Here is a 24,669-nt window from a genome sequence, read left to right on the forward strand (position 1 = left end):
TGGCCCCTGCCCACCTCCCACCCCAGCCCCGTGTAGCCGAGGGTGCCCGTCTTCCCGGGAATGTGGACTGGCCTCGCCCCCTTTCCAACCTCGCACAGGCTGTTCCCTCTGTCTGGCTCGCCCTTCCCGCTGTTGAGCAACTAGCCGCCCCTTGGCCTCTGAATCTCCCGGGGTTCTCTCCTCTAAAGGGATCCCCTCGACCCTCCGGGAGCTCGCTCTGTGTTACCCTCGATGGGTCACCCACCATGCTGCCCCTCGTTCCCCATCTGACTCTCAGGTTGGGAAAGTAGGGACATGACAGTTCCTTTCTCAGGTGTGGTGCAGGGTATGGGGCCTGCTGAGTGCTCAGCGGGGGACTGCTGTCATTGTCACCGACACTGTTGTCGTTTCTGCCCTGAGCTGGGCACGGGCCGCAGGGCGTAGATAGCTGCAGAATAAACGATTGGAGAAACTCTTCTCACTTACAAGCACGAGGGGCTGCCATTCTCTGCCTGGGATGCGTCATCTGTACCCACTTGTGGGACCCGTGGGCCTGGCGGTGATGCTCTGCAGCCCTGGGGTTTGCTGCAGGGGTATTGGTCACCATCCCCTGTCCGCTGGGTGGAGAGCTTCAGGCCAGTGTGAGTAATGAAAGTCAGATCAGGCCAGGAAAGTCCCCGCTGGCTGCCAGCACCTGCTCCGACCCTTCAGAGCCGATGGGATGAGGTATTTTCTGCTGGGTGCTGGTGGAGGGGTAACGCGGCCCACCCAGGGCCTCAGCAGGCAGAGTGGTGGGAAATGTGACTCGGGCTTGAGGGCGTGGCCCCAGAGCCTCTCAGCTGTGGGGCCCTGGCCTGGGTTCACTAGGCTCGGTTTGCACCCATCACGTGCATGATTAGCCAGGATAATGCCTGCGGGTTCTATGCTGCGGCGTGCTGGGGGCAAGGCGGTGCTTCCTGCTTATGTAGCTGACAGGTCACATCGCATTTCTGCCCCAGGAGATCTTAAAGCCGAGTCTAGCAGAGAGGCACCAAGGAGAACGGGGGTCACCTAAGGGACCAGGCTGTCAGCCAGCCCCGGGCAGGACCCCAATGCTGCCTTTCATGCCCAGCGGCCTCCCGTTGGCCTCCCGAGCATCCCAAGCCTCAGTTTCCCCTCTGGCACGCTGGGGCCGTGGAGTGGGTTAAGTAGGTTGGCCCCAAATTCATGTCCACCTGGAATAGGGTCCACCTGTGACCTTATTTGGAATAGAGTCTTTGCAGATGTAATTAACATAAGGATGGAGATGAGGTCATCCTGGAAGAGGGTGGGCTCTAAATCCAGTGACTGGTGTCTTTAGAAGAGACAGAAAAGGACACACAGAGACGTACAGAGAAAAGACAGCCATGTGAAAAGACAGCCATGTGAGGACAGAGGCGGAGATGGCAGTGATGTGGACACAAGCCCCCAGAAACTGGCCGATATAGGGCAGCATCCTCCCACAGAGCCTTTGAGAGAGCGTGGCCCTGCCTACGCCCTGATTTCGGGCTTCTGGGCTTCAGGCTTCCAGGCTGGGAGAGAATAAATGTCTGCTGATGAAGCCCCCAGCTTGTGGGGCTTTGTCGCTTTGTCAGGCAGCCCCAGGACACGGGTACTGGCTGGGAGGTGCCGGGAGGGCTTGTGGGCTGCGCCTGGCACATGGGACAGTAGATGGTCCCGGCCCTCCCCCAGTCCCTCCCCCACTGCCTTTGCAAAGTCCCTTTCCCGGACGCCTGGGAACAGGTGCATTCTGGAGCCGGGTGGGAGTCTATTTCGGTGTGCTGGGAAGGGCTTGGCCCGTCCCTCCTCGGGCATGAGGGTGGGCAGCTGCCACGTGACCCTCTGGCATGTCCCTCTGGAGCCATGTTGGCCTCAGAGGCTCGAGCCCTCACCCAGCTGCCGCCGGCAGCCTCCAGGGTCCTGGCCTTTCGGGTGGAGGCCGCAGTCCATGGGGATGCCCGGAGGAGGGACAGGTAAGGCCCACACTGCCCTGTCCACTGGGACCATCAGCCCAAGAGGATGGCTTCTTTTCTAACTAGAAGTCTCCAGTCCCCCAAATAAGCTCGGGGTCCAACACGAGGGGGGCAGTGTGAGCTCTGCCTCTGTTTATAAAGGTACAGAGGACCAGCACTCACGCACGCCGACTGTATGCCTGGCTTCGGGGACTCCTGTGAACTGCTGATGACAGCCCTGTGCAGTGACCCGTTTTACAGATGAGCAAGCTGAGACTGGGGAACGGGGAGGGTCTGGTCCAGCACTGCACCATGGTGAATGTTGCAGCTGGATCCTATAGTCTGGCCGAGTCCCTGGGCCCTCGGCCTCTGCGCCTTCCCGCCCTCCCTTTCTTTCCTTAAAGGCGGTTCTTGGTTCTCGACCAAGGGTGGCTTTGCTCCCCGGGGGGACTTTGGCGACGTCTGGAGACACTTCTGATGGTCACAGCTTGGCGGGGGTAGGGGTGCCACAGGCACCTGGGGGATGGAGGCCACGGACGCCGCTCACCATCTGGCAGTGCACCGGGCGGCCCCACAGAAGAGGGGTCCAGCCCAAAATGTTAGTTGGGCCGAGGCTGAGAAACCGGCCTTAAGGAATATCGTAAAAGACTTCAGTCCTTCCCGTGTTGACGCAAAGAACAGGGCCCATCAAGCTAGTTAGACAGAAACAATAAGTAGCTTGTAATCCACTCAAACCCCACCTGTTGACACGGTGAGAAAGCTCTGGGGCAGGGTCGGGGTGGGAGAGTGAGATGGTGGAGGGGAGGGGGAGGGACAGGGAAAGGAGCTTGGACCCCCAGAAGCAGAGAGGTGGGTGGAGCCTCCGTGAGCCCAAGGTGTGTAGGGGCTCCAGCTGGGGCCCAGCCTCCAGCCTGAAATGCTCCCTGGTCCTCAAGCCTCCGTCCGGGCGCGAGGCTCAGTGCCCAGCGGACCCCTCCTCTCTGGGCAGCCACAGCAGAGCCTTGCCCTCACTGGCGTCCTCCCTTCTGGCTGTGGAGTCTGTCCGGAGGCAGGATCCGGGACCCCTCGTTCATATGTCCCCGTCAGCATCCCACACACTGAGAGACTCAGGAGATTTTTATTGAAGGAGGCAGCTCTGGGGTGGGGCAGCAGCAGTGGCTTTGAAGCCAGACCAGTGAAGCTTCCAGCCCTGCCTCTGGCCTGACCTCACTGTGGCCCTGATCAGGGCGCTTTCCCGCTCCGGGGGCGGGGGGGCTCAAGGACCCCCTCTGTAAAATGGGGGTGATTACGTTCCTCCCTCCCAGGGTGCTGTGGACCAGCATCGCAGACCCTCCATCTTTGTCCCCCCAAAGCGTGTAGCTGTGGGTGGCCCCTGGCCTGGCCAGGCTCAGCCCCCCGTGGAGGTCTCACTCCAGGATTTAGAGCACCAGTTGGCTTGGGGTCAGGTAACATCCCCCGACCTGCTCAGTGTACTGGATTGTTCTGAAAATAGCGGCAGATTCCAGGAGCTGAGACATGTGACGATGTTCATTTCTCAAATGGAATTTCCATGCGGTGGTTGGGCAGGTCTCCCCGCTCAGCTGAGAACGCAATGCCCTTCACTCCCTGTTGTGCTTTCACAGATGATGGGCAAAGGGCAAAACAATATAATATTAAAAATTGCACAAACCCCGTGAAATAAGCACTGCTGTTCCCGATTCACCGATGAAGAAATGGCATCTTGTGATAAAAATAGCAGTAAGGGAAATGTGATTCTATTTATGTAAGATTATAATAAGAGCTAAAAGTAAAAAAAAAAAAAAAAAACAACTATAAAACTTTTAGAAGAAAATATAAGGATAAGCCTTTGTGATCTCGGATCGGGCAGTGGTTTCTTAGAAATGACACTACGTACACAAACAACAAAAGAAAGCATAGATGAATTGGATTTCGTCAAAATTAAGCACCCTTGTGCTGCAAAGAACATTGTGAGGAAAATGAAAACACAACTCACGGAATAGGAGACAATGTTTGCCAATCATATATCGGATGGGGGGCTTGTATCTAGAATATGTAAACAACCCTTATAAACTCAGTCAGAAAAAGAACCAAATTCAACGGACAAAGGATCTGAATAGACATTTTTCCAAAGAAGATATTCAAATAGTGAACAAGCACATGAAAATATGTTCAACATCATTAGTCACCGGGAAGTGCAGATCCAAACCACAGCGAGACAGACTTCACACCCACCAGGGTGACTGTGATGAAACAGACCAAAAGTAACCGATATTGGCAGAGGTGTGGAGCAGCTGCTGGTGGGAAGGTGAAATGGTTCAGCCACTCAGGAAAATAGTCTGGCACTTCCTCAAATGGTTAAACAGTTACCGTATGACCCAGCGAGAAAGGGAAACGTGTCCACACAAAAGCGACTGTGCATGAATGGTCAGAGTGGCTTCTCTGTAACAGCCCCAAAGTGGACACAAGCCCCAAACCAACGGCGAATGGGTCCATGTGGTATGTTCATATAGTGGAGAGTTATTTGGACATTAAGAGGAATGAAGCATTGACACCTGCTGCAACGGGGGTGGACCTTGAAAGCGTTATTATGTATATATATACATATCCGTACGATATGGGCTCCCACACTGCCGTGTCTCACTGCACACAGCCTGGAGAGTAAGGGTCCCTGGCGGGATTAGCTCAGCCCTCACAGACCCTCTCAGTGGGAGTTGACAGCTGGGGCTTGGGATCCTGCAGGCCTGGGTTCCAGTCCCAGCTGTGCTGTGTGCCCATTTCCAGCTCTGTGACCCGGGTCATGGGTGGAAATCACCCAGCGCAGTGCCTGGCCCTTAGTCTGGGCACAAGAGCTGAAAGACGATAGATATTGTCACTCAGACTATTAATTTTCACCCCCGCAGGGCGCTGTACTGTGCTCCGAGTCACCAAATGCCATTCCCTGTTTCCCATTAGATTTAAGGAACCTTTATGGGGCATCTTCTGTGTGCTGGGCCCGAGGCATACATTGTTGGTCCAGTGGTGGCCGCCCTGGCTCACGGCAAGGTGACACCAGGGACACGCACTGGCCTGGGAGCCCAGAGACCCAAGCCCCGGTCCTGGCCTGGCCTCAGACTTGCCATCTGTGGCTCCCCCTGTGTGTGGGGAGAGGGGATGGGCCCAGGTGCCCACTAAGCCCTGACCTTCCGGAATGCTGCCCGTGAGATCCTCAGACACCTCTCCGGTCAGGAAGGGCTGCTCTTCCGGCGATGAAATAACACCCTCCAGGGACGTGGGTGGCCAGGGCACCTGGACCAGCTGCTAGAAGCTTCAAGGGTCTGTGAGTTGCTAGAAACTCAAGCTGAAGGGTAACTGGGCGCCCCTGTGGGCAGCCTGAGCTTCCAGGGGGCTGTTCACTGCCGTGTTCTCCCAGCTTCTGCCTCTGGAAGGAACCCCCCCAACCCAGCACACACCAGCCCTGCCAAGCCCCTGCCATGTGCCAGCCTCCAGAAGCCCAGCCTGGGGCAGCGTCACTGTCCCACTCTACGGAGGAAGACAGGCTCAGACCGGGAGCGGGGAGCCGGCATGTCCCAGGCCCTGCTCCAGCTTTCTCCCCACAGGGCTGGTTTCCTGGGGCCACCGTAACAAATGCTGCAGACGTTATTCTTGGACAGTTCTGGAGGCCAAAAGTCCGAGATCAAGGTGTTCCCAGCATGGCTTCCTTGGCTTGCAGATGGCCGTCCTTCCCCTGTGCATCACACCATCTTCCCTCTGTGCGTCTCTGTGCCCTAGTTCCCCGTTCATAAGGCCACAGTCATACTGCATCCAGACCCACCCAAATGGCCTCACTTTAACTCAGTCACCTCTCTCCAAATCAGGTCACATTCCGAGGTGCTGAGGGCTAGGACTCCAGCACGTGAGTTTGGGGGACATAGTTCAATCCATCACAGACGAGTTCCTTTCTGTGGCCTCGTAGGAGCTCCCCGCAACGTTTTCCAGCTAACACACTCTAAGAGTGAGGGAGACAGGGCGGCTCGCTGGTTTTCCTTTTCCTGCCACCCCTCCTGTACTGCCCGACCCCCGGCCCGAGCCCTGAGTAAGAGGCTCATTTCGGGCTCAGTGGGGCTGCTTGTGACCCCATGGCCATCACTGTATGGCTGAGAGTGACTTTGTCTGAAGGCTCCCCTGCTTCAGGACAGGAAGAGTCCTGGGGCTTCAGGGACTCTACCGCACCTCACGGGGTCCTCCGGGGGTCTGAGCTGAGTTGGCTGGAATCTAGAAGCCAAGCTCTTCTCGCTCAGCTAGAAATCCCTTCTGACTCTTCAGCCTCCCGGGGTCAGTGGAGTTTAACCTTGTGAATGTCCCCCCACCTCTTGGTCATGGGCGGGTCTTGGGACCCTGACCTGCCAGAAAAGGACCCAAGCATCAGTACCGCCACTGTGGGCATGGGGACCCTGGATTCATTACCCAAACTGAGACACGTTGGATAGAATGATTGTGCTGGGACAGCAAGCAGCGCCCAGGATGGTCCAGGGGAACTGGGTCACTTGTTCCCTGGCCCGGCATAGGTCTTTAGGGGGACCTGGCAAGCAGACAGGAGCCTCCAGGGGTGTCTCCACCTGGGGAGCCCAGACTACCTTCTGCAAGTCAGAGGCTTACTCACCGTTGTGGAGAGGTGACGTGACTTGTCCAAGGTCGCACAGTCCGTGACCCAGGGGAACGATGGGCAAGTCCCCTCACTTGCTGTGCCTCGGTTTTCACACCTGTAAAATGGGTACATGTTTTTACAGGATCACTGTGCTATGGGAGACGCTCAGCACACAGTGGGTCGGTACGGAAGAGGCCCTGGACGGGGGCCTTGAAGACTGAACTGGGTTTTCACAGGCAGCGATGGGCAGGCACAGCACCCCCAGGAGGGCATGGTGGGAGCCAAGGCTGGTGCTGGGACCCCTGAGGACAGCTTTGGGAGAGAGTCTGGGCTCATGGGGCGGTGGAAGATAAGTCAGGGGACCAGGTGGGCACTGGCTTGGAGGCTCGGTGGTGGCTCTGGGGCTGAGCTGTGTTCTGAGGGCTCTGGGGAGCCATGGAAGGTTCCTGAGCAGGGGAGGGACCTGCACGTGCTTGTGTTCAATGCCACCGTCCCTGATCCTGCCACCTGGCCAGCTTGGAGAGCTTGTCTGGGGGCTCTATCGTCCTGGCTGTCCCCTTGCCATGGGCTCCATGGGACTCAAGGGGACACTGTCCCACTGGGTCAAAGTGGAGAACTTCTCAGATACTTGAGCCTTTAGAGGTCAACTCAGATTAGACACTGGGCGGGGGAGGGGGGACGGGAGGGCAAGGGGTCTGCCTCAGCTTGTTAGGTAAGACGGGCCTCGCTAGGACTGCAGGGCATGTCTCCCAGTGGCCGGCTCCTGATCAGCGTCTCGGGGGAGGGCCTCTGGACATAAGCATCAGGGTGTTTTTCTGCAGCTGTGTGCCCTTGTCTCCCAAGACTCACCAGCCACCAGGTCAGTGTCCAGGGACTCCCTGGGTCCTGGGGACTGCGGGATGGGCTCCTGCTGTGTGCCTGGCTTGGTGTCCACCCCCTGCCTGCACTCTCTGAACCCCACTCCATCACAGAGCTGTGGCTTCCCTGAACAGATGATAGGCGAGGCCCAGGGGTGAATGGCCACCCAGAGCCCTTGGCCCACAGCTGGCCTCCCATTGCCCTCACTGGTTGGACCTTCAAAGCCTCCTGGGAAATCCACGGTGGCTCCTCTTCCTGGTCACTGTGGGTTTATCATGTCTGGCTATGGGGGTCCCCGCATGAAGCAGGAATCTGGGGTTTTCCCCGCAGTGACTCCACCTGAGCTCTGCCCTCGGTCACTGGGGGCCAGGACAGCTGACCTGCAGTCTAACCTGGCATCTCCCCGGGCTAAGCAGCTGGGCCCCAGGCGCCTGGGGGATTTAAGCGAGAGAGCCTCATGGGAACTCGCTAGGACAGCTCTGGTTGAATTTGGAACAGGCAGGACCAGTTTCTGGAACCAGACCCAGAAGGTAATAAACTTGTCCCAGTGCAAAGAGAGCTCAGAGCTGTCTTCGCTGGGTGGAGGACAGATGAATGACGTGCCTGAAGAGTCAGACAGGTCTGGCAGTGCAGGGACAGCCTGAGACCCTCACAGCCGGCTGGCTGGGTCCAGGCTGCTGATGGCCTTGGTGAGAACAGGTGGGAACAGAGAGCCGCTTACTGGCTCCTGGTTATAATTAGCGGTCAGCCCTTAAGGAGGTTAAGATGGAAGTAATGACGTGTGATTTGGCTTGATTTTCCAACACATAGCGCTTGGGAGGGCGGGAAGTGAGCTCCCGGCCTATTCCTGAACCAGAAGAAACCTATAGAGGACGTCCTGAGGGCAGGGGAGACAGACCCCCTAAGGCTTTTGTGCCATTAACTCGACGTTTAGAAAACCAGTCTAAAGAAACCCCTGTGCTGGAGGGCGTGCTAGCTGCAAGGATGCTTGTGGCCACGTGGTATGTGAGAGCCGTCTCCCAGCCAGGCCTGGCTGAGTGCATCTTGCTCTGTCTGCACTGGAACCCAGTCCTAGGGAGCCGCACTTCTCAGACCTGGACCCTGGCCCTGGGGGACTTCAGGCCAGGGAGGCAGATGACCAGTAGGCAAGGGCCACCCAAATTGGGCAGTATTGTGATGGAGATGAGCACAGTGATGTGTGCTTGCTGCTGTCCCAGAAGGCACCTCTGCATCTTGTGTCACCTCCTCCTGGAAGCCCTCCTTGACTACACACAGGTTCACCTCCCCACCGCCCTGTGCCTCCCGCCATAGTTCTCTGCTCATTGTCACGGTTAGAAAGAAAGGCCTGAGGGGAGGCGAGAACGGTGAGCCTGGGAGCCGCTCTAGGCAGATGGGACTCTCAGGAGAGGGTGTGATGCATGGTCTTCCAAAGCTTTCAACAGTAGAACAGAGTCATACAATGTGGAAACCCCAAGCCAGCTGTTTGCATAATACAGGGAGCAGGGTGGAGAGCTCTACAAAACCTCCCCGGCTGATGGAGCATGGGTTACAGTTAGATCCCCAAGGATGCAGGGAGCTCCACCTCCTGATGTCAAGGTGGATTTGCCTCAAGAGCAAACCCTGGAAAACAAGCTGAACATGGTCTGTTGGTCTTTGGCCAACCCAGCAGTGCCTGCTCGGGGTCCAGCATTAACTGGGCCCTTCGAGAAGGGACAGGACCAAATGCAGAGGCTTTGAGGGAGAGCGGAGATAAACAGTTGAAAAAGTCCCCAAGGACCACAGAACGACGTGTGCTGTGCTGTCTGGGAGGTGAGACATGAGATGAATCTCTGGAGGAAGAGGGTCCCCTGCCCCCTGCATGCCCATTCCCTGGGCCCGGTGTGTCCCCTCTCCTGCCGCCTGCCTACACCCGTGCCTGGCCAGTTTGCATACCCGCCTCCCCGGATGCCCACCAGCTCCTCTGTTCCTGTTTGGTGAGCAAGTGAGCCCATGATTTGGGACTTGCAGACCAGCAGGTGGCAAAGGGGATGGTGGCATCAGACACCTGAGGGGGGACCCCAGCTGAGTCCCTAATCCAGCCCTGTGGCTTTGGGAAAATCCCCGTGCATCTCTGAGCCACCATGTCCTCATCTGTGAAATGGGGGTGATAGGCCATTCCTGTGGGGTGTGGTATGGACCAAATGATGGCCAGGGCTGGGTCTGTTTTGTTCCAGTGGAATCCGGGCACATAGTAGGTCTCCGACATTTGTTGGGTGAATGAATGAATGAACAGCAAACAAGAAGAAAAAGAGCTTTATTGTTTGGTGTTTGGAGTTGAACGCGCTTTGGCCGAGCACCCTGCACTTTTGCCGTCAGAATGAGGTCGAGGTGACCCGCAGCCGTTTCCGTGGTTAGGGCACCGTGAAGGGTCAGGGTAGACGCTCCTTGGCAGGAGAAGGCAGGGCCCGCCATGCTCCCTGCACAAGCGAGGATCCCGTGGAGGAGAGATGGTGGACACGTGTTCAGGTGGCATCACAGCTGGCTCCCAGGTCCCATGACAGGAGCACGTGGCACATTTGCTTGTGTGTCTTCACTGATGCCAGCTTGGTGAGTTACTATGAACAAAGTGGGAAACCGCACCCAGGTGGGTCTGTGAGAATGGAGTGGAGGGGAGAATGGAGTGTTTGGTGGGTAACCCGGCCAGAGGCGAGCTCCCCCAGCTCTCTGGGCAGAGGGTGTTGAGGGCCCATCTATCAAAGTAAAGAAACCTACAAGCCCCCTGATGCTCTTGCCCAGTCTCCTGGGGGTCTGCCCGCTAGGATGGACATGGAGCTGAGAACTTGACCTTGACCTTGGCAGTGATGCCTGTGGGGCTCAGCCACCATGCCTGCTTCCCAAGGCAAGCACCAGCGAGGCCCAGTGCTGGATTTGGGTGGCTCCCATTTGGAACATCAGGATTGGCCCCAGCTGGGCCAAGCGCTGGGGAGCAGAGGTCAGTGTCGAGAAGCCCCCACTGATCCGGAGATTGCCATCAGACCCTCTCTGGAGGGAGCAGCTGTGTCACCTGCACCCCGTCACAGTCCTTGCCTCCTGTGCCTGCCTTACCCAGCAGGCGCCCAGGTGGTCGCTGGCCTCATGTGTGTTCTTATCTGACCCAGACAAGGGTCCCACATTTAGGAATAGTTACCCCCATTTTATAGAAGGGAAAACTGAGGCTCTGTATGGTCACGTTGGCCTGCCCAGGGTGACAGCCAGGGAGGGGGGCAGCTGGGGTCAGTGCAGGCTGCCCCCCCTTCCTGCTCACCCACCCAGCCATGGACCGAGGCCAAAGACAATCCTAGGACAAGCTGCCGATGAGGCTGCTGAGGGAGCAAAGGTGTGGCCCCCTCCCGACAGCCTCTGCCCCTCCCCACCCCCAAGTCACGGGTTTGCCTCTGAGACCCGCAAGGACTAAGCCAGCAGCTGTTGGTCCCCACACCTGTCAGGCATTGTACCAGAAGCTTTCTCCACTTCACTGGGTTCTACATGGTGCCTCCTGAGACCAGGCTCCAAAGTACAGTCGTGAACACAGAGGCTTCTCAGAGCTCAGTCTGCTCTCAAGGTCACACAGCTGCCCCTGGATGGTGGGTGGGTTCCAAACCCGGCGCTGCCGGCTGCTGTCCTGGTTCCTCCAGGCCTCGTGTACCTGGGGGCAGATCAGGACTGTACCCAGAGGGATTATAGAGGCAGGATCACAGCGACTGCCGGGGCAGCCCCGAGGAAGCCACGTCCCTCCACTGTGAACGTGAGTTCTGTGTTGATGTTACCGGTAATCGTTCTTTTATTCCCAGCAAGGCTCCTCAGGCTGGGATTTCATTATCTCGGGGGCATTAAGTAGTCACGGCCCCATGTGATTGATCCTTTACCACTTGACTTTATGTTTTACGTTATTATTATCATCGCAGTCGGAGACTTGTTAAATGAAATGTTACAGCCGATCCAGAAATTGTAGAGAAATGCGCCTGCTGCCCTCAGGGTTAGGTCTGGAGTGTGGTAGTTCGCGTCTCTCTCCGTTTCTCTCTCTCTTTTAAGTTTTTTTTTTTTTTTTTGATTTTTTTTCTTAGAGCAGTTTTCAGTTTATAGAAGAATTGAACAGAAAGTAAGGAGTTCCCATATACACCCCACCCCAAATCCCGTTTCCCCTGTTAGCATCTGCCTGTTACATTGTTGTGATGTTTGTGTGTGCTCCATTTGTTACAACTGATGAACCACTTTTGATATATTAACTAGAGTGCCAGCCGATCCAGAAATTGTAGAGAAATGCGCCTGCTGCCCTCAGGGTTAGGTCTGGAGTGTGGTAGTTCGCGTCTCTCTCCGTTTCTCTCTCTCTTTTAAGTTTTTTTTTTTTTTATAGATTTTATTTCTTAGAGCAGTTTTCAGTTTATAGAAGAATTGAACAGAAAGTAAGGAGTTCCCATATACACCCCACCCCAAATCCCGTTTCCCCTGTTAGCATCTGCCTGTTACATTGTTGTGATGTTTGTGTGTGCTCCATTTGTTACAACTGATGAACCACTTTTGATATATTAACTAGAGTGCCCGGTTTACATCAGGGGTCGCTCTTGGTGTTGAGTGTTCTCTGGGTTTGGACCAATGTATAATGACGTGTATTCACCCCTGTATTCCACCTACTTATCCCTCCCTCCCCACCCCTCACAACCACTGATCTTTTACTGTCTCTGTGGTTTTGCCTTTTTGATGACGTCATAGGGTTGGAGTCACGCAGTGTGCAGCCTTTTCAGACTGGCTTCTGTCACTTAGCATGCATCTGAGGTGCCTTCAGATGGCTTCATAGCTCACGTCTTGATAGTTCTTGGTGTAATGAGGTCTGGCCAGAACTGCCGCATCCCTGTCTAGGGGCCCACTCCTGTCCTGTCCTGCCATGTGAGGGTCCCGATCCCTCCTTGTTGCAGTCATGTACCAGCTGGGCCGCCGCTCCTTGGCCCCAGTCCACTCGCCGGGCGGCAGCAGCAGTGACCACAGCACTTGCTCTGCCGGCTGCTGTGAGCACCAGTCCCCTTCGCAAAGCACCCAATCGGGCAGCTGCAGGAGGTTTGAGGAGTAAGTCCATCCTGAGGGGTAATAAGGCCCCCACACCTCAAATCCACAGGATTCTCAGGCTCTGACCCCAGGGCCAAGGGGGCAGATGCGGGCTGGAGGGAACACCTGCGCGGGTGGTACCTGCACAGACAGGCCCCCTCTGTGCAGTGTCTACTTCCCACCACCAGGGGGCAGCACCCTGCTCTCTCGCCATGCCACCAGAGGCCCCAGCAGGTTGTGGAGGACGCGCCAGGCGGGCAGAGTTGGTGCTTCCATAAAAACGATCCTCTTAAAGCAGGTTTCGCCCCAAATCAAGCAGTATTTCCAGTAACCAGGAAACTGGTGATGTCAGGCTGTGTATCCTTGAAAATGACAATGGCTATTGTGTATTGAGCATTTATGGTCTGCCGGACCCTGGGCTGCTTGCTAGACAAACATTTCTGCCCATGGTCCTAGCATCCCCTGGGGCAGATGCTGTGAGCAGAGGGCAGATGGCAGATGGACAGACGGCTGGGAGTTCCAGGTTACTGCACGTCGGAGGTGAAGCTGGGCTGCACCCGGCCGTCTGCGCCCAGGGCTCTGACACCGATCCCCCCCCACCCCTCCACGTGGGTGGTGGGTAGACTTTGCCTGGCTATTCATGGAGACATGAGACACATTGTCCTTTGTATGCGTAATGGATGAAAAGATAATAGTGTTAAAGATCTTTGTGGCCACGCCCTCAAATCTTGATTTAGCCTCAGTGTGGACAGGGTGACTCAGGACCCCATCAGCCCCATGTGAGCCCTGGGGCTGCCCTTGCACAGCCATGAGCCGGCTCCACCTGAGGTTTCAAACTTCAAATCCAATGGCTCGTTCCGCACAGGGAGTCCTAAATTCTAGCCCAGGACATCCTTGCTCTCTGCCCCCTTATACCAATTTTATTAAGTACTGGATGAGGCAGTTTCTGTGATTATCGTATGTTGACACTTAAACCAGAGTGGAAGTGTCAGCACAGCTCCCAGGATGGCAGACAGAACTCTGGGGCCCTCACTGGGCTCGGCACTGTCCAGTTTGCCGTTTGGTCCTGACACCCTTGGAAACGCAGGCAGGCCTTGACACTGGGCCTGGGGTACTAAGGGTGACACCAAATGATTTTTTTTGTGCCCATCCTCTCCTTTCTGGCACCTGCTTCTCCAGGCTGTGTGGCTTTTGTCCCCAGACAGCTGACACCTGCTACCCTTGGGGTCTTCAGAGCCTCCTCCTGGAAGGCCTGATGTCCCCAGCGTGGCCCAGGCCCTCCTCCACGGTCAAACTCCCCACCACGGACGGGACCCAGAGGAGGGAGCCCTGTGCTGCAGAAGCAGGGCTCCCGGGACGGGATGGGGTCTGGTGGGCCTGGGGGGCAGGCTGGAAACTGGATGGAGAAATGCCCTCCTCTGTGTGACATCCACCTCCTCCGTTTTTACAAGAATGAGGAGACATTCTGGGGCTGATGCTCAATAGGTGCTGGTGTTTAGCGATTTTGTAAATGTGTGTGTGCGCATGTGTGCATGTCTGTCTCTCTGTGTGTGTCCATGTGTATTTGTGCGTCTGTGTGTGTATCTGTATGTCTGTGTCTGTGTGTATGTCTGTCTATGTGGGCGCATATGTATAGTTGTGTCTCTGTGTATGTATGTGTATTTGTGTTTTTGTGTGTGTATATATCTGTGTGTGTATGTATGTGTATCTGTGTCTCTGTGAAAGTGTATCTGTGTGTATGTGTATGTGTGTGTGTGTCTCGTGTGTATGTATGTGTATCTGTGTGTGTACGTGTATGTGTGTCTATGTGTATCTGTGTGCCTGTGTGTCTCTTTGTGTATGTGTATGTATGTATGTGTGTCTCTGTGTGTATGTGTGTCTCTGTGTGTATGTGTGTGTCTCTGTGTGTATGTACGTGTATATCTGTGTGTCTCTGCGTGTGTATTGTGTGTGTGTGTGTGTGTATGAATACGCTTAACTCTCCAATGAAGCGTGGTGTATCTGGGGCATCCCAGGTGGCGGGTGTCTTCTGGGCCCGCACCACCTCCCCTGGGCCCCCCTATGACTCCAGCGGTGTACAGGTGGGCGGTGCACCTGGGCCTGCGGACTCCCCGCCTCAGGTGCCCGCGGCTCCCGGGCTCTTTCAGCCTCTGCTGAAACCTCAGAACTCATTCAGCCCAGGAAAGGGAGACAGGCGTTCCAGCTTTGGGGCAACCCTCACCGGGGTGACGGGAGCAGGGCCCGTGCCCCGGCCCCCTTCCTTCTGAGGGACGCCCTAGAGGGGCTCCGAGGGAGTGTCCAGCTCAACAGCATGCCATCACTGCCCCCACTCCTTCCTGCCACCCGGGGTTCCCTAGGTGCACCACCTGCACCCTGCCCTTGCCTCAGCCTCAGGTCGGTGACCCCAGACCAAGACGGGAGCGTGGGACTGGAAGATGTGGATCTAAGCAGAGACCCACGCTTGCAAAAGGCAAAGGCTGTTTGCTCAGAGCTGGCTGGGCGGGGGTTAGCCTTCGTCACGTGCCTGGCAGAGACCCAGAGGCAGGCAGAGGAGTGGGCGAGCTTCCCAGTGGAGAAAAGGGGGCTCAGGGGCCTCTGATGGGGGCTGGGGGGCTGCTACAAGGGTTGTCCCAGGTGACTGGCCAGAGGCAGGCTGCGCCTTCTTGGGCTGGTCCTGAGTGGGGGGTGGATCGGGCTGCTGGGGCCCCGTCGTGGGCTGTGCTCTCTGCCTGCGGTTCCACCGCCTCCTTGTGCTGGGACAGAGCTGGTCCCCAGCCCCTAGGCATCCCCCGACCACAGCTCTGCCGCTTGGCTTGCAGCTGGTTCTCACCTGGCGGCCGCCACTGCTGGGCTGGAGCTCCCCGAGCACAGACCCGCTGTGGGCCCCAACGTCCCGCATGCCGGCCTCCACGGGCACCTTTGGAGGATGTGGGTGATGCCCTGCCCAGACCCCAGCAGCCCCACAGTCGGGCCCTTTGACCGTCCACCCTGACCTGTCCCTCTGGGGGTCTCCAGTGCCTCCTCAGCCATCCTAGGTCATGGCTGGCTCTAAGGGGGACAGTGACAATATTCAGGTCACTGTGCCCAGGGCACAGAGGGGATTCAAAGCGAGCTCACAGGAGGATGTGGTTATTGCACTCTCAGAAGAGGGGACCTGGATCCCTCGCTGCAGAATGACTGGCCAGCTCACCAGGCCCCTGAGGGCCACAGTCATGCCAGGTCAAGGCCACAGGGGGATCGTCTGCCCTTTGGGAGGTGGGCACACAGAGGTGGGGGACAGGACCGCTGTCGGGGTCTCACATTACCCGACCTCCGCTGGTCCCCCGAAGCCTTCTGGGTTGTGCTGGGAGATGCGTTGGGCCCCGAGTCCTCGCACGGTCGCTGGTTTGCTCACTGGTGCCCGGCATGTCCCACTTTCTAACACAGCGCCTTTTCCCCACAGTGTCGGAGCCCCAGGCTGCCCACAGTGCCCCGGAGAAGCCGGCCAGCACCGCGATCCTGTGCAACACCTGCGGGAACGTGTGCAGGGGGGAGGTGCTGCGGGTGCAGAGCAAGTATTTCCACATCCAGTGCTTCGTCTGCAAAGGTGAGCACCGACCCGCATCCGCGATGCGGCCAGGCACAGCCCTGCCGTGTGGCCGAGCCCACCTCCCAGCTGCCACGCTGGGCCCCAGAAACTCGTTAGATCTGGGATGCTGGAAAAACTGATCCCAAACCTTCGTACAACAGCGTGATCTTTTCAGCGTGGCCCGTGCCCCTTATGGGGGTGACGGGGGCATCTGCCCAATGGGGAGGGTCAGAGGATGAGGTCCAGGTCCGGGGCAGTGTCCTCGGATGGCCGTAGCCATGTCCGTGAGCCACTGGCCAGAGCAAAGTGGCCACTTGGGCCCCGTAGCCACACAGTAAATGGCCGTCACTGGTGGCGTGAACTCAGCACCACAGGGTGCACAGGACCTAAGCTGGGCCACAAACCTCGGGCGCCCCTGCACCCTCCCAGAGCGGGACTGAGAACGTTACTGTTCACTCCAAATGAACACGGCTTTTTCTCTGATTATAAAAAATAACATGAATATCACTAAATTCAGATAATACCAAAAAGATAAGAAGAAAGTAAAACAAATCACGTGAAATCCCTCTATCTGAGCCAGGCTTTGCTCGGAGCATCCTTCCAGCCTGCCCTTTCTCCCTACGCTCAAGTTACTACGCATTCTGTCGTGTACAATGGGGTTTCGTGTATTTGCATTTAGTTTCCTGAGAATAAATGAAAAGTAGCATTTTGGGGAAGGGATGGGCAGATCAAACCAATTTGACACAGTGTCCAAACCCAAAGAATTTGCAGTTTTAAAGAAAGAATTCTTTTAATGGCCCTGCAAACCCCTCCTTACCTCTGGACAGCAAGCGGTGTCATCACAGCCTGCTTTCCTGCGGGTTTGAAACGACGTCCAGAGATGCACAGACATTCGCATGTGGGCCTCGACGGGCCACGGGGGCAGTGAGCCCCTGGGCTTTATGGGCAAAGATGGGAAATACACCACGTGTAAGATAATCCAGCGCTGTGGCTTTTATCAGCACCACGGGGCCCATTAACTGCCTGAGTCCCCTCAGCCCACCATGGTCTCAGGAGGCCCTACTGTGCACCAGGCCCGGCTTTGGAAAGCGTTAAGTAGGAAGGCGTGAGATTTAGCTTTGACAGGTGAGGTCTGGTGAGGAGATGCATCTACCATCTCGCCGGGAATAGTTGGGTGTTAGTGGTAGAAGCCGAGTGCTGGGAAGGTGGCCCACTGGGAGGGATCTGGGAACTTCCAGAGAAGGCTTCACGGAGGAGGTGGCGTTTCGGCTCTAAGTTCAGCCAAAGAAAGAAGAGAGCTGGGTCGTCGGAGGTGGCCAGGCCTGTGCCCGTGGTGTGAGGTGCAGTGTGGAAGGTGCAGCGGGGCCGAAGGAGGGGGACTGAACCTCAGGGGCTGCCAGGGAGCCTGCTGGTCCTGCCGAGGAGGCTTCCTTCTCTCACCATCTCTCACCCTTCTCTCACCTCTGCTGAGCCGCTTCCTGTGAGCTCGGTGCTTTCCGTGTGTTTTTTTCCAAAGTCCTCCAGTATTGGGGGTGCTGAGGCGTTGTCTCCACTTAAATATAAGGAAGCAAGGGTGACGTGTGACTTGCCTGGTTGACACCTGTGGGAGCAGCTGGCGAGAGTCGGGGGAGCCCTTCCCACGAGCCTCAGCTCTGCCCCAGACCCAGCGTGGAGGGACGGGGTGCAGGGCCCCCAGCAGGGTCTGCGTCCCAGTGAGGAGGGGGCGGACACGCATCCACTCACCCACAGATTCGTTCTGGGCCAGGTGCCGTGTCAGGCTGCAGGCACAGCGGGGCCCCTGCCCTCAGTAGGTGGCATGTCTGCTTCACCTGCTGAAGGGTGACAGGGAGCATCTGAGATTTCCTGCAAGCTTTTAAAAGTTGTGTTTTTTGAAGCTTGAGGGTGGCATAGTCTTAGATTGATCTTTTATCCAGGCTGTCATGAAAATGCAAAGTCTGTGAATCATTGAGGGTGCTCTTGGATGAATAAAAAAGAAGACCCAACTTATAATGTCTTAAGTTACATGGATATTTATCAGCTTAACAGGAATTCTGGAGGTAGCCTTCTCACCCCCAGAGCTGGTTAATTTAACAGCTCAAAAAAGTCATCAAAGACTAGGTTCTTTTTCCACTCCCCGCCCCCAACTCCCCCCCAGTCTTATACATGTCAGCAGTGCCTCTCCTCATGGTCTCAAGATGGCTGCTGTAGCTCCAAACATCACATCCTCACAGGTTGACACGCAGCCCTGGGAAAGAAGTTGGGCAGGGGTGTGCACAGGCAAAGGGGCCCTCCCCCTGCATGATTACTCTGAATGGGTAATCAGGGTAATCTCCCTTCGATCAGGGAGGAGAAGGTTTTCCCTGGAAGCCCACACAGGCTTCCTGTATGACTCGCTGGCTAGAACTAGGCCACACATCCACTCCACCGGCAAACAGTAATGGGAGGATGGGAACTGACTGACTCCAGCCATGTTTGTCCCTGGGTGGGTGTGTTGCCAGGCCAACTGAAACAGGGTCTGTTAGCCCAGAAGACAATTGTGTCTAATTCTGATCCAAGAGATCCCGATGTGTTGGGTTCCCGCCACCCAGGGACTGGCTTGATGTGCCTTGGTTTACCTAAACCTGAAAATCTGTGAAAGAAATCACATAATTCTCCAGCCCGTCTTGGCTGCCTCAAGCTTGGGGCTTTGATGCCAGAAGGTCTGGGTTCAATTCCCACCTCTTCCACCCCCAGCGCATGTGGGTCTTAGACATGTTCCTTAGCCTCAGTTTCCATTCAGCAACCCGACTGGGCACATACTCCATGCTGGGCAGTGTTCTGGGTGCTCGGGATGCATCCATGAACAAAACAGACATCCTTGTCCTTGTGGAGATCACATTCTAGGGCAGGGAGACAGACAGTAAGCACTAGATAGAATAAACAAGCAAATTTCATCATATGCTGAAAGTGAAGTGCTAGGAAGGGGAAGACAAAGAGCAAGATAAAGACAGGGCTGGGAGTGCCGGGGAGTTACTATTTTAAATTGGGTAATCAGGGCAGGCTTCGTGGAGGAGGTGACCTTTGCTTGAAGACTTGAAGGAGGTGAGGGAAGAGCATTGCAGCCAGAGGGAACAGCCAGTGCAGTGACACTGAAGCAGGGAAGTGTGCCTGGCAGGTTCCAGGACAGCACGAGGCCTGTGTGTCTGGAGTAGAGTGAGGAGGGGGAGTGGGGGAAGGCTGGGGGGAAGGGGGTCCTCGTGAGGACCTGGGCTCCGACACCGCGAGAGAAAGAACACAGGAGGATCCTGTCCATTTTAGTTTCATAGACCACTGGGTGCTGTGCTGATGAGGGGAGGCCAGGGCAGGGTGGGGAGAAGGGCCTGGGCCCCAGCCTGAGACCATGGCAGCTTGGACGAGAGTGTGAGGGGGCGTCTGCTTCTGAATTGTCTTGAAATCCAGCCAGCTCTAGTTTCACGATACAAAATGGGAATCTGTGTAAGATAGAAACATAGCAAACATCCAGCACATAGCACATCCTCAAGGAAAAATGAAATCTGTCACCACTGCTACAACTGAAATTTGCACAGGAAAACAAATCTGGTTCTCTTGACCTTTTATGTGTAGTTGAGTTCTGCGCTTTTAGAACTTTTGTGGCAGGGGGGCCGCACCACGCAGCATACAGGATCTTAGTTCCCCAAGCAGGGATTGAACCGGCGCCCCCTGCCAGAAGGTCTGGGTTCTGGAAGCACAGAGTCTTAACCACTCTACCGCCAGGGAGGTCCCTAGAACATTTGTTTCCAACCAGGATCTTTTGTAGCCCTGCTCGTGGTGCCTTGGAAACAAGGGCCCTGACTCGGAAATGATGAAAAGATGAGGCCACAGCCATGTGTGACCTCAGGAAAGCAGGCGTCTTCTGATCTGTGTGGCAGCAGGACTGAGCAGGCTCATGATTGCAGAAAGAGCGAAGGAAACAGGAGGGAGGGAAGCCTCTGTGTGAGTGTGTGTGTGTGTGTGTGTGTGTGTGTGTGTGTGTGTGTGTTGGGGGAAGAGGCCACCAGCTCTGCCTGTAACTTGGTAACAGCAGGTGGGGTTGTCCACAAGGACACAACCCCATGGGGACCATGAAGAGCCACACCCAGAGCTGGTCTTAGCGACTGGGGGTGACAAGGGAATGGGGCAAAACGATTGCGTTCCAGGGACATTTATGAGAACAGGATCACATGGCAGAATTGTGGAAAGTCACAGCAGGAAGGCATCTCCGGTGACGTGGGCCTATTATTTCCAGATGGAGCATCTGAGGCAGAGGTTAGGTCAGGACCTGGGCTGGCAGTGACCACGCCGCCCTGAGCCAGCTCCCTCCAACTCACATGAACGCCCTGGGGTTCTCGGTCTGCTTTGTGTTTTAACATCAATCACTCTCTCCTCTTCCCAGACACCAGTACAAGAGCATCCCTGAGCTGACCACCCCAGGGGAATTGCCGTCCGTATTTGGGTAGAGAGCCTTCCAACCTTCTCCTTTGTAAGAGTCTTTTCAATTTGAATCCTGTTGTATATTTACTTTTGTGTCCCGATTTATTCTCTTTAAGGGACTGTGTAAGCCCTTTCCCCATCATACATCCTTCAACATCAATTTCAGTATATACCCAGATTCCTTCAGATGCCTGGCCTGTAGCAAACTTAGCCATTCCTCAGCTCTTAAACGTTTACATCGATTCCAGCCCGGCATTGGGCTAATCAGTTTCCTACGCCTCATCTCATTGATTTATTGTGACAACCATGAGTGATCAGTATGGTTAACCCTTTGTTACAGATGAGGACTCTGAGATTCAGAGAGGTTAAGTAACTTGCCCCAGGTCACACAGCCAGGAAGCAGCAGGAAGAAGCATTCATGCCCAGGCTGCCTGTCTCTAAAGCCCAGCGTTTATTTACTACATTATACTGTAGTGATGCTGCAGCCAACACCATGCAAGAAAGCTTCTGTGGACGTTCATGGTCAGTTCCTTGGGATAGAGTCCCAGAGAGAGACGACTGGGTCAAAGGGTAGGAGCGGTTTTCACATTCCTTTGAGTCGATGCCAAAGGGTATTCCAGAAAGTGGTACAGATTGTCTTCCCACCATGGCCCGCCCCCTCCCGACCGTTTCTCAGAAATGACCACAGTGACCGCCAAAGATGGGGGGCGGGCCGCTCCGGGTCACCCACAGCTGCTTGGTGCCCTTCACTGGGTCTTGGCTGTTTGGATAGACAGATGGAATGTAAGGAGAATATATTGTCTTGATTAGGACGTTCAAAATTATTAACGAATTTGGACTCTTTATTTTTAGCAGGCAGAGGTCTGGGTTTACTGTCTGGCCCCGACCTTAGTGGATCCAGGCAGCTACAATCCGGTCAGTAGCAGAGATGACTGGGGCGGGGCAGGGAGGACGTGGCATTGGCCGGGCCCGGCTCTCGGGGCAGGAAAGCTTCTTTAATTCAGTCTCCTGGTGCCTCCGTGATGTAGATGCAGGTTATAGTGGGGCACTAGGTCCTCTTCACAGTTTTCTCCTTCGAAGAACAGTCCATACGGTCATATCTTTAGGAAGATTAGAAAATGAGCCCTGGAGCTCGCACGCCACTGGAGAGAGGCCTGCGCACCTCAACGAAGATCCCGTGTGCCGCAGCTAAGACCCGACACAGCCAAAAATAAATAAAATAAATAAATAACAAATCTTTAAAAAAAGAAAAGAAAGAAAATGAGCCTAGTACCAGAGCCAAGGGTGTCCGTGAACCAGCCCATCACTCAAGGGCTGAATTGTTACAGGTAGCGTTTACTGAAAAAGACACTATTTCTCCTACAGAGGCTTCAGGGAGGCTGTTCTTCCCGAGTCAGGGTACATCTGCTTGGCCTACGCTGTGGCGCAAGATTTTCTTTTTTTAAATAAATGTATTTATTTTGGCTGTGTTGGGTCTTCGTTGCTGCGCGCGGGCTTTCTTCAGTTGCGTTGAGCGGGGCCTACTCTTCGTTGCGGTGCTCAGGCTTCTCATTGCGGTGGCTTCTCTTGTTGTGGAGCACGGGCTCTAGGCGCACGGGCTTCAGTAGTTGTGGCTCGCGGGACATAGAGCGCAGGCTCAGTATTTGTGGCGCATGGGCTTCAGTAGTTGTAGCATGCGGGCTTCTGAAGTTGTGGTTTGCGGGCTCTAGAGCACAGGCTCGGTAGTTGTGGTGCACGGGCTTAGTTGTCCACGGCACGTGGGATCTTCCCGGACCAGGGCTCAAACCCGTGTCCCCTGCATTGGCAGGCGGATTCTTAACCACTGCACCACCAGGGAAGCCCTGTGGTGCAAGACTGAACAAAGGGTTTTCACTCTCGGGCTGGGTGAGAGAAGGATTTAGAGCTGGGCACCGGCCTCGGGCCTCCTGGGGTGAGTGACGTCAGTAAAACGATGGCCTGGATGGTGGCTCCGCACGACTTGGGGCTTATGTCACACTAGCATAGGATGCGCCTCTGTGCTGCCCTTCTCACCTCTGAGTAGGCCCAGATGAGGACTTGGGGGCCCAGAGAGATCAGGGACTTGCCCAGGGGCACACAGCATAGTGCACGAGTGGAGCCTGCATCCCCCGGGCAGCCCTGGAGTCTGGGCTTTCAGCTGCTCAGCTTTATGTCCAAAGAACCAACAGCTCCTTGGCGATGTGGAAGGAAGGATTTCCAACCACTCTGGTGGCTGTAACCGGGTAACACACGTGCAGCCCTGTGGCCCAGGTGAGGGGACAGGGACACCCGGGAGAGGCCCGCCACCTCGTCCTGTGTAGGGGTGGGAGCTGAGCTGAGTGGGGCCCACCTGGCAGAGCCACCCGGAGCCCCCAGGTCCTGGGTTGTGTGCACTGACCGGTGCATGAGCTGAAAGGGCACTGCTGACCAGACCAAGCAGACCTGACCCCCGGGGACCCCAAGACCCTTGGAGATTCAGACTCCCACACTTGCTCTTCCCAAACTGACCAGCCTGAGAAGCCACCTGCAGTGCAGGAAGGCTGCTCGGCTGCCCTCGCCTTCCAGTCCCCCAGGGCACCAAACAAGGTGGAGTTTAAAAGTCGGGGCTCCCTTGATCAGACACCAGGAACTCCCCTCGACCACCACCATCCGTGTCATCAAGAGCTGCACTGTGAAAAGCTTGTCCTCTATCCACGTAATAATAATTTACCAAAATTCACAACATATGTGTTGTTTTGATAGCTTTATACTAGTAGCTGTCATAACAGCCCTATCCAGAATAAGCTATTAAATATTTAGAGCCTTGTGACCATAAGAAATTCCTAAGAAATCAATTTCCACGCAGATGGAGGGATTTTTGTTGCAGAGAGCCATAGGCGCTTTCCATCTCTAAAACACGTCACGTGTGCGTGCAATTCTGTGGGGGAAAGAGATGGAAATAGGCTTTCCTAGCAAACGAGGAACAAGGTGAAATACCTGCTTTTACTCAGAGCTTGTCTCTGCGTTTTGTAAACAGAGGTCGGTGGTCTTGCTTCGGCATCTACGATCTACCAGTTAAATTTAAAGATGCCGTTCCTTACAGTTTACCAGAAACTACACCCTCTGCAATCAGTTAAAGTTTTGATGAAAATTTTTAGGCATTGATTCAAAGATGGGCTACGTGGTATTTCAAGGCTCTGGCTAGGGGGCTGCAACCCACAAAGACCCCGCCCTGACAGGCTGGCAGGCTGGGCCTCCGCAGGGAGGGCGCGAAGGCTCCTCCCTCTGGAACCAAGCCCAGTTCCCATGTGCCCTGGGGCCTGTCCTGAGGGCAGGTGCTCCATCCTCCGCCTGGCAACGTCCCCCTGGTCCTCCCTGGGGCAGGAGGTATATTAGGGGTCAGTGTGAGTGTGCCCGGCCTCTCTCCCTTTTGCAAGGGGTCTGGCCTTGTCCATGTTGGGGGAGACGGCTGGAGGGGGGTCAGGAAGGCTCACTGTGGTCAGGGGATCCTCCCACCCAGGACAGGGCCTAGCACGCGGTAGGTGCTCAGGTGTGAACCGCCTTCCCCATCTGTTATTTTCCTGCTGGGAACAGCCCACCTGGAGGAGCGGGGGTTGGGGGCGGCTCATGGGGCATCAGCACTGCATCCCTGGTGGGCTCAGGAGGCGAGGAGGCGCTGGGCTGACCCCTCAGCACAGCCTGCTTCTCATCCCGGGTCCGTGCCCCTTTCTAGAAGCTTCCACAAGAAAAGCCACTCATCTCCAGGCTGAGGGGCCGGAGCTGGACTCTGTGCTTGGGGCCTGGCCCCCTGAAGGTTCAGCAAGCCACCCTGAGTTCGCACCAAAGCCTGTGTGTAGTGAGGGATACGCCTGGGGCCCGTCGGGACTGGGGAGCTGGTGGTCACCTGCTACCTTGGCCCCTCCCGTGTGTCCCCAGAATGCGGCTGTGACCTGGCCGAGGGCGGCTTCTTCGTGCGGCAGGGCGAGTACATCTGCACCCAGGACTACCAGAGACTGTACGGGACCCGCTGCTTTAGCTGCGACCAGTTCATCGAGGGTGAGGTGGTGTCGGCGCTGGGCAAGACCTACCACCCCAGCTGCTTCGTGTGTGCCGTCTGCCGGTGAGTGCGGGACCTGCAACCGCTCCTCCCCAGCCCTCCCCCCCCCTCCTCCCCTCATCCTCCCTCC

The 24,669-nt window shown here is 55.9% G+C and overlaps 1 protein-coding gene across 1 annotated transcript in view; it reads left to right on the forward strand.

The window, feature by feature from the left end:
• Positions 1-1,948: 1,948 nt before the first annotated feature.
• ABLIM2 (actin binding LIM protein family member 2) overlaps positions 1,949-24,669 on the forward strand; it is a 126,051-nt gene continuing 103,330 nt past the window's right edge. The window contains exons 1-3 of the mRNA XM_007456866.1: positions 1,949-1,970; positions 15,932-16,075; positions 24,419-24,602. Of these exons, the coding sequence (XP_007456928.1) occupies positions 1,952-1,970; positions 15,932-16,075; positions 24,419-24,602 (347 nt within the window). The 5' untranslated portion in view covers positions 1,949-1,951. The remainder of the gene's footprint in view (positions 1,971-15,931; positions 16,076-24,418; positions 24,603-24,669) is intronic.

This window comes from Lipotes vexillifer, unplaced genomic scaffold, assembly GCF_000442215.2.
Source record: "Lipotes vexillifer unplaced genomic scaffold, Lipotes_vexillifer_v1.1 scaffold63, whole genome shotgun sequence".
In the NCBI taxonomy this organism is placed as follows: Eukaryota; Metazoa; Chordata; class Mammalia; order Artiodactyla; family Lipotidae; genus Lipotes; species Lipotes vexillifer.